Here is a 15476-nt window from a genome sequence, read left to right on the forward strand (position 1 = left end):
CTTAAGCTGTGTTCACATTAGAGTAAACATGTTTCAAGGACACATGTTTCAAGGAAACTTGTTTCGCCTAAACATGTTTGTTATTACATTGTTCACATCAGATGTCGGTTTCAAACACGTTTGCGTTTCATACATGGTTGTATAATTTATGCTGTTTCATGGTACTCGCAGAAATTTTTTACAGTTCATTAAGTTTTGCGGCAATGTTCTCCCAAATATTCTGCTTTCTACCCATCGCCGATAATTGCCGTTGTATTTCTTCATCGGCCCATATTTCAACTAGACAGTTGGCCTCATAATAGCTCCAATTTTGGTTCTTTTGGGCACTCGCCTCCTCTCCGCATCCATCCGCCATTTTGAACGTGTTTGGTCTGATCATTATTGAAACCGTCGCCACCTCGCGAGGTTGTTTTAATCATGCTCAGAATAATCATGTTTCAACCATGGGTGCTAACCAGTTAGCACAAAAATTCGGAAATTTCGGTTGAAATTCAAATGGAACAGTAATTTTCCGGAAAATGCGTTCGGAAATTGGACTACCTCCAGAGGCGCCGTTCGGAACGGAATGACGGAAGTTTCCTTACCATTTGGTAAATTTTCCAGTTTCCAGTCTCTCATCAGCCGAAAACAATTACGAGAAATCGAATTGAAAATGGTAAGCGCGATCTCGTTCGGTTGGTTTGCTGATTTTGGAAAAACCCTTACCATTATTCAACGGTCATCCCAACAGGTTCATTCTGACAAATGGTAAGCACCCCATGATTCGCCCAATGCACCGTCTGATGTGAACACGTTTCACAACGAAACATGTTTGTTCATTCGTGATCAGGCTAATCATGTTTCGGCCTAGTGCGAACTCAGCTTAATCAGCCAAACTTGAAAAGTAACTGAATAATGATAAGCCAAAGACATAAAGGGTGACATAACGTTAATTTTACTTTATTAAGTTTATTTTACATGCATATTTCGATCTTTCTCTGAAATATGTAGATAAAATAAAATTAATCAAGTAAAAGTAAAACACTCTAAATATACGTTGGTTACATGTTTAATAATGATTCATTACGTCAATTCAAACCGCGGAAAAACAAATATAAAAATAAATGTAGAACCAGTCTACGTAGGTTACAAGTTTTATAATTCATCGCGGCTATTTAAATTGTGGGAAAAATTTGAAACGTACGTAAACTGGTTTTATTTTTAGTTTTACTTGTTTAATTTTGCCTTGTTCTCTGATCTTGTTATCATTTTGTATACGTCATTTCCTCCACTCGAAAGACAATGCCGTGTATTCATGAGTGCTTGCCCGGCCGAGTGGCGTGACATGTACTGGCGTGAATTCAAGGCTTGACTATCTGAATACTTGTTGAATACCTGAGGAGTCAGGATATCGAGTCTAGATCTCGAGTTGGGATCAGGAATCAGGATTTCAAGCTGAGGACCGATTACGGTTAGCTTTCACTCTGGTTTGCTTTTGTAGGGCTATACCATATAATAATTGTACATATTTTAATACCATCGAAGTGGCTATGAGTCACTGAACTCGGAAAACGAATTTTGGAGGAGCAGCTTTTTCCAGACCGCTTTATTGAATTCTTAATGGACATAAAGATCTAGAGACGAATGCAACATTTTGCCCTGTTATAAGTTTACGAAAATAAACAGACAGGTATCCCCTCGGGGAAGACTCGTATTCCTGCCAAAGCTCTGAAGAGCTAACCGAGATCAAATTTGGCTGCAATTTGCATAGTAGTATATTTTTCATTCAACCATGGGCTGTACAGTGTGCCAAGAACAAAACCAAATATGTTGTTTACGCTTAGCGCCATTCGGCAAGATATATGCGGAAATTGTTGTGACGGTCACAAGCGTTACTATCCAGCAATCAATTGGAAAAGGTAATCCCATGATTTCGAGTGCAATTTGAAATAAATGAGCCAGAGTAAACTTTTCACGAGCCCGTAGGGTGAGTGCAATTATTAGTCTCTGAAAAATTTTCAAGTGCTTATTTATTCCAAATTGTACGAGACCAAACATATGATTACTTGTTAATGATGTTCTTGACAACATACTAGGTCGTCTACGCATTGTTTCCTTAGGCTTCGAACATTTCCACAAATTTTAGCAAAACTTCCAAAAATGTTTGAAAGTCGTTAGCTGGCGGGCTTCGGGTGATCTGCGGCAATCTTCGGACATCACCGGAAATTTTCGCCATTATTCGGAAGGGTTCAGGGGATCTTCTGAAATGTTCGGAAAACGTCCAATTATCCTCGGCTATCTTCGGAAGGCTGCGGGTGAACTTCGTCAACTTTCGAAGTACCTCGGATTACCATCGGTAGTCACGAGTGTCTTCGTATTAACTTTGTAATTTGCACTGGTGTTTCAAATTTATACTCCTGTATCAAATTCGCACTGGTGTTATATGAAAACTGCACTCCTTTTTAGTTTACCCAATCAGAATCAAGTATTTTTTTTCAATTAGTGTATTATTGGTATAAAGTAGCCAAATGATTTCGAGTGCAATTTGGAGTAAATAAGTTCAAGTAAATTTTTCAGACTACTCAACAAAATTGCACGAGCTTATAGGGCGAGTGCAGTTTGTGGCCTTTGAAAAATTAACGAAAGGTTATTTATTTCAAATTGCACGAGAAAAATTATTTGATTACTTGATAATAATGTACATGCAATTTAATTTCAACTTTCTGCACTGTATTTGGGATTAATTGACGTGCTCTCAGCCGATCAGCATGCTGAAATTTTAGCATGTATGTTCTTAGAAATTTTACCAATTTGGTTTTTCTTTTTGGAAAAACTTCATATTGTCATCTTAAAAGAGAAACTATTGAACTTTGCTGGAATAACATATTCTTCATGACATTTGACTCTTAGCTAAAGGTGCATCGGAAGACAAGCCAACTCAACAAACTAGAAGTCCTGTTTAAGTTCTAGTTTTGCGAAGCCATTTACAAATACAAATGTAATGCAGATAACAAAGTATCACATTCCATCTGAAACTTTCCGAATATCGAGGTAACAAGGCCTTCAAGACCTTCAACAGTTTCGATCCTGAATTCCCAAAAAAGTCCTGACTCGAAATCCTTCCTTGATAGTTAATTTATCGCGAGTACTTTCTTTAGTTTTCAGTGTGGTTTTTGATCAGAGATTGGGTTGTAATATTAAGGATCGGCAACACTTCAAGTGCTTCAATTATGTATTTTACATTTGCCAAAAACGCCACTTCTTCCCCGGGGAATGGTTTAAATTTAGTAGCCGCCTTGAGAGGAGTGGACGTGACTCTGTCCAAAATACGGCAAATATCTGCAAATATTGGTTCTAATTATATTTTGTCTCTTTTTTTAGTTTCTTCGAATGTGAAAGATATTGGACTGGGAAGATCAGACTATCTCCGTTTGACTCACAACAGCAAATGACTTCACCCTTCAAAAGGTTTTCGTTATTGCTTTGTAAAAGGTTTCTCAATTTGATCATCATTTCATGTTTCATCACACCAGCGGTAGCAAATTATTGGCGAGGAACATGGTACATTTTAGACTTGTTCGTGTTTCCAGCTGACAAAGTTTTGAGTGCCTCGTTTACATTCACAGCCAGCTTTGGAACTATATTCTTGGTGATGTTTATCGAGGATTATATAAAAGAATTTTTAGATGAAAGAAAAGCGAGAAAAGGATTGTATCTTGTTCTCTTTTACCCTCTGGCGTTTTTGAGCGTAACATCGTGGAGAGGACTGTGGATGATGCTTGACCTTTACACGACTACAACTCTAACAAGTGCCATTGTTTCTCATGTCGTTGGATTCTTAATCCTTTTATGTACAAAAAGTTCATCTAGTATCATGGCAATTCCTGGCTACTGTGCCAGCGAAAGACACATTGATTTATCAAAAGGTATTCTCGTTGGAAAGAAATATTTGAGGATCAGAACTACTGCCTGTGCTGATATCACCTCCAGGATGTTGAATAGTTTTGTTACCGTGTTCATAATTGGAGGTGCGGTGATATGCTATTGGCGAGGAACTTGGCTGATTATTGTCGCTACAATGGTTACCCCAACCCACAATGTTATATCATGGGTTGCATTAGTTGGCTTGGGGTACGCTGTGGTGACCGTGTGCTATTGTCTGAGTGAGTTCATTATAACCATTAAACTGACTCCGCCATATTCTGTGTTGAGTCGATCGCTAGAGCAAGTATTTGTGTACATTCTTGGTTTCGGAGTGGTGGCTTCCTGGATAGGAATATGGCACTTAATGGATATCTATCTACTGCCAGGTTAGTGTTGTTATTTTAAAGCAGTGTTTAGAAGAATCCGTGGAGACCTATCTAACTCACTGATAATCCAAAAACCTTGCGTGAACGAATAAACCAGCAGAATTAAAAGAGCAATAGTAACTCCAATTATGAAGATTGTCGAAAAGTACTCTTAGCTTATTGAGAAATTTGTTTCTATCTTTGGATTGCTTGTAGACTGATTTAAAGCAAATTAAACTGTGTAGACTCGGCTAAATATTACAATTCATTTTCAAGCAGAACACAATGGAGGGAGAAGGAATCTCATTTCAAGGAACAAGGAATTTCATTCCGAGCAGAAAACTGGATACCAATGACATACAATAAAGTAAACCATGCAGTAGGAAAGAAAGCGAAGCCTGCTTAGTGATGAAACATGGGGTCATGAACGATAAAAAATTACTGCTTTCACTAATGTAACCAGCTAACCATCCTGCAAAATTCCAAAATCATTTCACCGAGCAGAGAGAAGAACGTCGAGCAGGATCAGCTGTTTCTAAGGAAAATTTTGTGCAGACGTTTGAGCAGAAAGGTAGCTTTATCTTAAAAGAATTTCAAATCAGATTTAGATTTAAGCAGAACTTTAAACGAAATAATTTATTCACGTCTTTGAGGGGAATTCCCCTCTCAGTTTAATAAAGCTCGGCAACATTACGATATATTTAGAATCAACGGTTCAATATTGAATGACGAACTGACGTGTTTATTTTTTTCAGTACTTCTCAGTTCTAAGCTGGTAAGGGGCTTTGGCCGCGTTCAAATGCTTACTGTGGAAAGGTTTTACAGTGCGACTACTCGAACCGGCTGAACCGGGCCACCCAGAAGAAAACTAATCAATCAAAACGTAAACTTAGAACAACGGGTCGGCAGCTTTCTCGTGTTGGCAAGTAATAGGGGTCTGTTTGACACGAATACATAAACACACACTCCTGTGCGTTATAGCCGACATTCTAAGAGATTCAGTCCTTGACTGAGAATTATCATAGTTATAAATCTCGCTTGTAAAATTCAGCTCCAAGACTCATTTTGCTTCAGCGAAACCTGGAAACCGTTGAAAGGCACACAAAATCAGTGGCGGATCTAGGGGAGGGGGCCTGGGGACCCGGGCCCCCTTATTTTGGGTGAAAAAAGAAGAAATGACTGAAAGAAGAAAAGCCTGCAGGGCAAGTAAAACTAAACCGGGCCCTCCCCCTAGCTCAAAGTCTGGGTCCGCCACTGAAAATTTAGCATCGAAACTACAAACCAACCAAGTTTCCTGAGAGGTGCACAACACTTCGCACTTCGTTGGGTTTTCGATTTTGTTGAGATCTATTGTTCCTATTCTAGCTTCAATGTATGTTTTTGGTTTATTTGAGGAAAAGATCGATATCCTTGGTTCTGATTGGTCAACTCTATTCAAAGTGGCCTGGTTTGAGTAGTCAGACTGTAATACAAGTGCAATATTGAACTTACTAATAGAGCCGCCACGAAGGTCGTATTTTACGTTTTGTCTTTCAGAACACCCAGTGGTTGGTGCGCTGGTCTGTCATTTTGCTGGGATCGGTATTCTTTATATTCTACAAGCAAGCGTGAATTTAGTTGGTTCGCCAGCAGGTTGTAGAATGCATGACAGTGAAACACTGGAAGGGTTTGACTCTGGAAGCTACTTACAAAAAAGAACAGAACCAGCTAAACAGGAAAATATTACGACAGATCCGTAAGTGAGAGAGCGTTGGTAGTCCGCCCGCGAAAATCTACTGTGGAATTCCGGGAACAAGAAGGTCAATAAATTAAAACTCATTATAATTTGAGGAGAATGTGAAAGTGAATAATGACAATGAAATTAGACATTTGAACAGTAGATATAAACGATGTCAAAAAAAAAAAAAAAAAACCAACAACAGCAACAACAACTGTTGGTTGAATTGGTCGTTATTCAATTACAATCCAGAGACAACCTCGAGGCTCGCCAAGATAGTGCAAAATCTTTGGGCGAGCCGAAAAGAAAGTTTCATGGAACAGTATTTTTCCGGGAAATCCGTTCTGAAATTGTGGACTTTTGCCGTTGGGAACGGAACTATAAAATGTTTAAGCAAGCAAACCGGAACGATGATCCTGCTGGTATACGTGGGATCAATAGTGATCTAATCGGCTTTACATATAAAATGAAGAATACAAAAGCAAAAGCCGACATAACGTAGGATGATTTTTTGACGGAACGGCGGAAATTTCTTTACCATTTGCAACATTTTCCAGGTTCCAGACTATTAACAACCGAAAAAAATAAACGGGAAATTGAATCAGTGCAAATGGTAAGCGCCATCTCGTTCGGTTGGTTTGCTGATTTTGAAAAAGCCCTTACCATTATTCAATGCCAAGTAATAATATCTTGTCAACGGTCATCCAAACTGGTTGTATACCTTTTTGCTGAGGTACAACCTCGATCCCAGGCTCTTTCTCCTTTGACAAGGGAGGCAATGGAAAAGGAGAGAATCTCAAAACTCAATCTGGAAGGCTAGGGAAGCTTTTTTAATTTTAAAAGGCAGAAAAATTGATCCTGATCAGGAAGAGACTTATTACTACTTTGGATCGGCATCTGCTTTTATATTCTTCACTTTCCATGTCACGCCGATTTGATCACTATTGATCCTGAGCAGGATCATCACCAGGGGTTTCTTGCTTATTTATTTAAGTGCCACCGAAACGAATTTTTCGCTTCTAAGATTTCACTTAGTAATGAAGTTTGAATCTTTGTCACAAACGCTGTCAACTTTTTTCTTCGTGCCAAAAAGGTACCTGGGATTGAGGTTGGCTGATGTAATCTATAGAGGTTCAGCTCTCGCTGGCTCCCATACCTTTACAGTTATTACAGATCTAGCCATTCTCAATGACTAATTGGACATCACTTGTTAAACAGTGGTAGTGGTCGTGGAAGTATTCATCCTTCAAAGTGTAGCTGTTGGAAAAGGGCTGGAAACTGTTGTCAGCTACCTTAAGTAGTATCGTGTAAAGCGTTGTACCATTTATATCTGCTGCTGATCTGAAGTATCGTTGGCGCTCCGAAGACCCCACGGTGGTGAGAAGACTGCGGCGTTTCAGGATCCCGACAAAGAATGGGCCCACTTTTTTAAGGCTTGTAACGAGATACTTTCGCTGACATTTGCCTTGCAGAAAAAAAGACTTGGACTGATATGATATGAAGGACATGAGGTTTTCTGTCTGCCACAAGTCGATTAAATGTGTATCGTTGAAATTCACGATAAGGACATTTTTTCTATTCCCAATTTCCCATCAACAAAACAAAGACAAGAATCAAAGCGAAAGCAGACCAAGACTTTTGTTTTTGTGGTGGCGAGAGTCTCGAGTATATATGTCGAGACACTCGTCTCGAATAGAGTCCAGCTTCTGTTACACGTCCAAACGCTCCATCCGAACGCCATGGAAAAATGAATATTTTCTTTTAATAAGTTTTTTATCTTACTTGATTGAGACTGTTGATAGAGGTCATTGAGTATGCAAGCTTTCAATATAACTAGTTGTGGAATTATAGCAGTTTTATTAGATTTGGGAATTGTGAACGTTTTTTTTTCTCACAGTTTGAGTGCGTTTGCATCCTGATTTCACATAAACCGGCACTCACGCATTCGGGCATTGCGTAATTTTTTCGGGCAAGAAGGTCACCGCCCCCTCTCCCCCCGCCCCTCGCCAAGTCCGAAGGTGCCCGTACGCCAAGAGAAAATGAGGCTGGCCTATCGCTGGGTTGAGAGCAATTTTGTCGCTGGGTTCAAGAATAGTTTTTTCGTGGGAACCGCAATAGTTTTCTTCGGTGGGCTAAGATTTCTTTCGCCGCTGCGTTTAGAGGTATTAGGATCGCTACAGATTGAAACAGTAATTTATGTTATGTTACATTATCGAAGGACGTAGCATGTCGATTATTTCGATAGTCGATAAAAATTGATCATTGTCGATCGTTGTCGATACTAATCAATCGACAAATATCGGAAATCGATAAAAGTCGATCACACAATTTATTGTGATTATCGACTTTGTTCGATTATGATTGATTTTGATCGATTTTGATCGATTTCGATCGATTTCAATCGACAAGTATCGGAAATACAAAAAACTATGTATAGCGTAGGTATACGTAGGTTGCGGACTGGTACAACAGTCACAGGCGCAAGGAGAAGCAAGGGGCATACAAACCCGGCGAATTTAGCCAACCTAGCGGAGAGGGAGGAGAGTCGTAGCAGCTTGTATTTGTCAAATATTGAACTGAGTAAAAACACTGATGAAATAAAATGTCAATTTACTTTACTTTACTTCTTAATTACTTTGCTGGCCTCGATTTTTTCCCGCATCTAGTCTAAACTTTGGCCCGTTCTGTCCCCCCGAAGAAACACGACTTCGAGTTCCCAGGATCTCTCATCTCCCCCGCCTAGAGAGACCCTGGGAATTAGGTTGGTTCGAGTTATGTTATGTTATAGATCACGATTTAGTTCAGCTGAAACTGTTATATAATCGATCATTTCTCGAGGTAATTTAAACATTCTATTCTGTAATGAATAACAGACCACTTGGTTGTTCAGGTTTTTGTTTAAGTTTATTGCCATACAGATTTATTTAGAGCTGTTTACACTCGGCATAAAAAAAGTCATTGAAGCTATTATTGCTTTGGTTACTTGAATTTCGTAGCTGATTGAAACATTTGTCTGCATTTTTGTCGATAAAATCGATAATCAGTTGAAAATCTTGTAATTATCGACTTTTATCGACAAATTTAACTTGTCGATTGACAATTATCGACAAATATCGAGTACTATCGACTTATCGACTACGTTTTCGATGATCGACTTTGATCGACATGTTGTTATACAAATGAAAGCAAATAAATTCTTTCTTGTTGTCATCGCTGTTTTCTTTGATTCAAATTTTCAGAGGACAAACTTTGATATTTCTTCCACCCAGCGTTTTTATTCCAAAGAGGTTGTGGAGTGCATCATTTTTCCTCAGGCGCCTCTACTGGCAAAACGTATTTCCAAGCAGACCGCCGTTTCAGAATTCCCTGATCAACGGGTAAAAGGTATCATGCGGACGTCTGGGGAAATAGAATTCCGTTTCCGTTTAAAACTAAAAATAACTTAAGTGGAATCGACATATCCAGCCAACAGCCTCAATGTACCTCTCAGTCCCCTCATGTTCTCTTGGTATGCCTATGCGTACTTCAATTATAAATTTTAGATTTACCAAAAAGGCACTTCTTTCCCTCGAAATGGTTTAAAGTTAGTTGCCGCTTGCGAGGAGTGCCCGTCACTCTGTCTAGACAATCGCAAATATCTGAAAATATTGGTTTTAAGTTATCTCTCCCTTCAGTCTCTTCCAATACGAAAGCTATTGCTGAAACCGGGAAGATCAGACTATTTCCGTTTCACTCACAACAGCAAATGAGTTCACCCTTCAAAAGGTTTTCCTTATTGCTTTGTAAAAGGTTTCTCAACTTGATCATCATTTTGTGTTTCATCACACCAACATTAGCGAGTTATTATTGGCGAGGAACATGGTACATTTAGACTTGTTCGTGTTTCCAAACGACGAAGTTCTCAGTGCCTGGGTGACGGTCACAGCCAGCTTTGGAGCGATATTCTCATCATGTTAGTGGAGGATTATATAAAAGAATTTTTAGATGAAAGAAAAGCGAGAAAAGGATTGTATCTCGTTCTCTTTTATCCTCTGGCTTTGTTAAGCGTAACATCGTGGAGAGGACTGTGGATGATGTTAGATCTTAACACAACAACTGCTCTAACAAGCGCCTTTGCTTCTCATATTGTTGGATTCTTAATTCTTTAATGTACAAAAAGTTCATCTAGTATCATCGCAATTCCTGGCTACTGTGCCAGCGAAAGACACATTGATTTATCGAAAAGTATTCTCAAAGGAAAGAGATATTAAGGATCAGAACTACTGCTTGTGCTGATATCACCTCCAGGAGCAGGTATTTGTGTACATTCTTGGTTTCGGAGTGGTGGCTTCCAGGGTAGGAAATGCCACTCAATGGATCGGATGTTTATCTGGTGCCAGGTTAGTGTTGTTATTTTAAAGTATTATTATATGGCTGTGTCTCACAAGGACTGGGAACTACTGAATTCACGAATTTGATTGGCTGAAATCGATATTGACCGCGGTCTATAATTTCCCATCTAGACCGGCATCTAGACTGGTTTCATTTTGAGTTGAAAAAGTAGCAAACTAAAATGCAAAAATATTCACCATTTTCTTTTATTTTCTTCTCAATCATTTATGGAAGTGCCAAAAAGCCTGATGTCAAAAAAAAAGTAAAGAGGACGAGCAAATTTCGGCAAGTTTAAGTTAAGCTCATAGCCGTTCGCAAGCAAAATGTCAGCAAACCAGTTACATTAAACGAATTAAAGTTTTCTTCTTTGTCATATAATAAACATCTTATTAACCGAGCTAAGTCGGTCTGTATGGGAGAATCTTGACCTCGGTCATGTATACAGACCTCACTGCGTTCAGTCTGTACTCACGACCTCGGTCAAGATTCTCCCATACAGACCTCCAGCTCGGTTAATAGAAACTAAATAATAGCACCATGATTGTAGTCATGATTGCTTCCTAAACTCACGTTTCCGACGATTGTTTTTTGTTCTACACTGAGTATTGGTCCATATTTATTTTACACAGAGAAATTTATTACTCAATTCAAAACAACAGAAAAAAACGATAGGTCACCATACTCGTTTGCGAGAAAATGGCGATTTACCTCTATGGCGAGGTCCAGCCGTAAAGAAAAAGCCGACATTTATTTATGCGCGCGCGCTAATCACGCGTGAAGCTGTTGTGAGGTTAGTACAGGTGACACCGCGGAAATACGTTTTTTGGGGCGCGATACAGTATTTTGCTGGTCAGCGGTACACCTTAACAAATCTACAAAATGCCTGCAACTTTTAAATGGTTTTCGCAGCGAGTCTTATCGACAGTCAAAAAGATACAAAACTTAGAGGGCACACTGTAAACTTAGCTTTTAAACTCCGCTCATTTGTTGGATAGTTCTCAGTTAATATTATATATTATGCCAAAGCCAAACTGAACTTGCACACGGTGTGAAATTGTTGTTGTTTCGTGAGAGTTCATGCTCGCAAGCGGCGAGCCAGTGGCAATTTACGTTACGATGTGCGCTAAGGCGAAAACTAGGCAGCTTTTGTGTTGCTGTAACGGTGTTCTGAGGACATCAACTTCTCAAGTTTGTTGAATTGATGGGCTTGAACCGTATGAATCGGTATGTCAACGGCATTTCGATCAAAATCGTCGGGAAGACATGCTCGTGTTCGTCCTCTTGTTCGATTGGGGGCACTCACGTAAGTAATCACGGTCATCCTGTCCTCACTCGGCATCACCGAATTATAGACCAAGTTGGCCGAAATCGAAGCAGTGCTTCGTATAAATCTTGGACACGTTGGTGTAACAAGTGTAGGACTGAGTCCCCAAAAGGGTTCAAAATCTGGCCTCAACTCGAGGAAGAATTCACCGAGGTATGTTTTCTCATAAAATATCCAATTTTAATTATACTGTACTTCAGAAAGCTTGAGGCTGGCGAAAATAAAATTTTAAATTTTCATGTTTATTATTGTTTCTTTGTTTCTTGTCATAATTTCGAATTGTTGCAGTTCTGTATTTTGCTTTTAGCGCCTCTAAAGTGTGAAAATTATTTTAAACTAGTTGCATAGCTGTTAGAGTTTAGAAAAAAAGCTATTTAGCTATTAAAAAAACCACAAGAAGTACATGACATCTGATTATCTTTAGATGGCAGAAGACATGGAATACAAAGCTGTTAAAAGTGTAATTAAAAATACATGCATACAAGACAATAAAATTACCATAAAATCTGGGTAATAACAACTTTCAGTTAAAACTCAATAAATGAATTTCATATTTAGTTATAAATAGGCTATCCCCCCTGTATTCACACAACAATCTTCTGATTATAAGGCCACCCAGATAATTTCTGACCACGTTACCTTAGAGCCTGAGACTCTATAACTTTGTAACATTAATATTTGTTTACATATTACTATTATCTGGATTTCCCAATAGAAAACTTCTTCTATTGTACATTTTTTTTCTATTTTGGCTCAGCAAAAATCCTTTTAGATACTGTCCATGGATGATTTCCACAACATCAATGCTGTAAAAACACCAACTGAGAGAACACTGACCAATGCTCTCCATATGGCAACTCCTCTCCTGAACATTCAGTTATCTGTTGATGGTGGGGAGAGGCAGGGGGCGGGAGCCTGGGAGAATAGGGGGTAGGAATCCGGAGAGAAATGCAAAATGCTAATTTTTGTCATTCATTAAGGCTTCAAATACTTTCAAAAACAAGAACTGAAAATGTTACTTGACTTTCATTTAGTGTCTTTAGAGACTTCTAGGGCGACGGGCAAAGAAAAATTCACCCTTGGGCTCAAAATGAGGCTCAAAATGAAACCCTTTGACAGTGGTTACGTCATAGGTCATTCACTTGAAAGACGGGTAAGAGTAGCAAGGCTGAAAATGAAGGAAAAAAGGAAAAGGAAATGCCTGAGGACTGTGCAGCTAAATGACTAGGATGTGTTTTGAGTCTCTTAATTTACAGGGGACACGAGCAGGATGAACAAGGTTGGGAGTCAAGAGATAGAGGTATGGGAAGTGGGAGAACAGGGTATGGGAAGTGGGAGGTTCTGACTCTGCTGTCCCTCCCCCCACTTGATGCAGTACCTTGTCCTTAAGTAAAAGGTAAAGTCTACATAGAGCCAAGTGGCCCATCAGGCCAGGCTTATCTCGGTTTCTGCACCATGAACTGACTAGGAGTATTTCTACTACCTCCTGGATAGGATGCTAGTCTATCACAGGGTTACCCCCAGCATTAAATTCACCAGTACCCATATGTACACCTTTGTGGAGAGAGGCACTGTGAGAGTAAAAGTGTCTTGCTCAAAAACACAACACAATGTCCTTGACCAGGGCTCAAACACGGACTGCTTGATCCATTGCTGAGCGCACTAACCACATGGCCACCGTACCTCCCACCTTGTCCCTTAGGCCTAACCTTAACCCTAAACCTAAAAAAAGGAGTCTGTAGATTTCAGTCAAGTTTACCTCTTATCACTTGCGTATTTGAGACAATTTCTAATTTCCTCGCTTTGCCATTCAGTTTACAGCACCAAAGCCTGACTTTAAGTGATTCGCAACTACTGACGGAACTTGTTTTTGCAACTTACAACTTCAGACTTTGCACAAAATTTCTCACTGGAGAAAAGCAATGTTGTAGAACTAAAGTGATGAACTAAATGCAATAAATATTAATTTGTAAGAAATGTATCTGTTCTTTAATACATGCTTTTGTGTCTAGTATCTGAGTTAGATGTAGCCAAGATATATTACCAATGGTTTGTAGACGACAGTAAGCCAATTCAGAGACACAGTGGCATAAACAAACCCACTTGTTAGCCCATTTATCACAGGAAAAAAATAAATACCTCTAATAATATTATACATATATAATTTATTGCCATCAGGTGCTATTATGTCTTGTAATAAAGTGGTTACAAGTTAAGTAAGAATCTTATAGAAGGGAGGATGATACAATACTATTACTAAGGCAATCATAATTAATTTCATATTGTTTCAAAGCATGTGATATGTACATGTATGATTACAATGTAAAAACTATTTTGTAGTGATTGAGCAAAGTTCATCTGAATTAAATTAAATGAAAGGAAAAACAACAACAGTCAATTATTTATGAAAGTTGATACAATGCACATGTAAGATAGGGAAATAGAAATCGAAAAGCTTCAAATGACTGCGTAAACAAAATAAACTAGTGGGTTTCATTGAGGAGTTGATTGCTCCCTCTCTGAAATGTTGAATGTCTTTTCAGCATCAAAAGAAGTGAAACATGACCACATCCCATAAGTGGAAGCGGTTTCGTGTAAACAAATACAGGTGTTTGGGCATTTTAAAATATTTAGTTACATGTGCATACATGTACAGGGAAACGGTCTTGAAAATTTCCATGTGCTATCAACATTTAATTGATGGAAACAAAAAAGACCTCAAAAAAGGAAAAATTGTCAATGAACCGAAGATATTGAGCGGTCTTAAATGTTTACAGTATTTCCAGCGTTCGCTGCGGCCAACAAATCATAACATTTTCGATTTCTACTCCCTTCGCAAACGCCACAATTATATAAATGTAGGCTTAAACAATCTTTAATGATAGAGAAATATCTTGTGAATGAAACGAACCAATGTTTTATTCTTACAGCAAACGGCAGGTACAAAAAAAAAATATTTCACCCGTTCCAAAAGGCGCAGAAAGTCAGAAAGGTGATAGACAAGCCAAAACGCCAGTCTTAAAAGACAAATTCTTATCAAAGTTTCTTTGACGCGTTGCGAAATACAATCTCAATGAACAAGCACCACATGTCGGCGCAAAGTGAGTGTGAATAAAACGGTCCCGACTTACATGTACCTTAACCATTTCGTGCAAATTACACTTTAAATCCAACCAGTCTTCAAAATCCTTGCAAAAGCTGCACACAGGACAAATTTTCTGCTTTGCTGGATACCCATCGTTGATTTTCACAATTCTGAGGCGAGGGCGGCTGAAGCAACACGATCCACGCTTCGTCCGCTCGAGCTGGCTCGAGTCAGCAAACTACACATTACTCCACACAGAATGACTCCCCTGTACCGCTATTCTTTACGAACATTGCTTGAGTATTAAAAACCCATTTCAGGATGTCAAACTCACCAATAACGAGAACTATCAAGGATATTTTCGACCTTAAAACGAAGCAAAATACCGATCTCAGAAACTGCTCGATCGAAGGACAGCACAGCCCGATGGTGATGACCACTGACCAGTTACTGTGACGTCAAAAAACGTATTTCCGCGGTGTCAGTACAGGTAATCATACGATTTCAAGTTGCACGAGTGGGCTTTTCAAAAAGCTGAAATTGCACGAGCCGCTTCAGCGAGTGCAATTTCAGCTTTTTGAAAAACTCTCAGGTGCAATTTAATTCTAAATTGCACGAGAAAAACGTATGATTACTTAATAATATAAACATGAAAAAAATTGCGTGGAGGAAGTGCTGGAAGACCTTTAGACTACTTTCTTGAAGCCACTT

The 15476-nt window shown here is 39.0% G+C and overlaps 1 protein-coding gene across 2 annotated transcripts in view; it reads left to right on the forward strand.

The window, feature by feature from the left end:
- Positions 1-8603, forward strand: part of LOC149118966 (uncharacterized) — an 8858-nt gene extending 255 nt beyond the window's left edge. Inside the window, exons 2-5 of one of the 2 annotated variants that reach the window (XM_089275081.1) lie at positions 1279-1450; positions 3361-4289; positions 4548-4635; positions 5805-5988. In XM_089275081.1, coding sequence (XP_089131207.1) covers positions 3428-4289; positions 4548-4624 — 939 coding nt within the window. In that variant the 5' untranslated portion in view covers positions 1279-1450; positions 3361-3427 and the 3' untranslated portion in view covers positions 4625-4635; positions 5805-5988. Of the gene's footprint in view, positions 1-1278; positions 1451-3360; positions 4290-4547; positions 4636-5804 lie in introns of both variants that reach the window. The other variant, XM_089275073.1, reaches the window with a different exon arrangement.
- The last annotated feature ends 6873 nt before the right edge of the window (positions 8604-15476 follow it).

The sequence above is a fragment of the Orbicella faveolata genome, unplaced genomic scaffold (genome assembly GCF_042242905.1).
Source record: "Orbicella faveolata isolate gen_17 unplaced genomic scaffold, um_ofav_v1 contig_1, whole genome shotgun sequence".
In the NCBI taxonomy this organism is placed as follows: Eukaryota; Metazoa; Cnidaria; class Anthozoa; order Scleractinia; family Merulinidae; genus Orbicella; species Orbicella faveolata.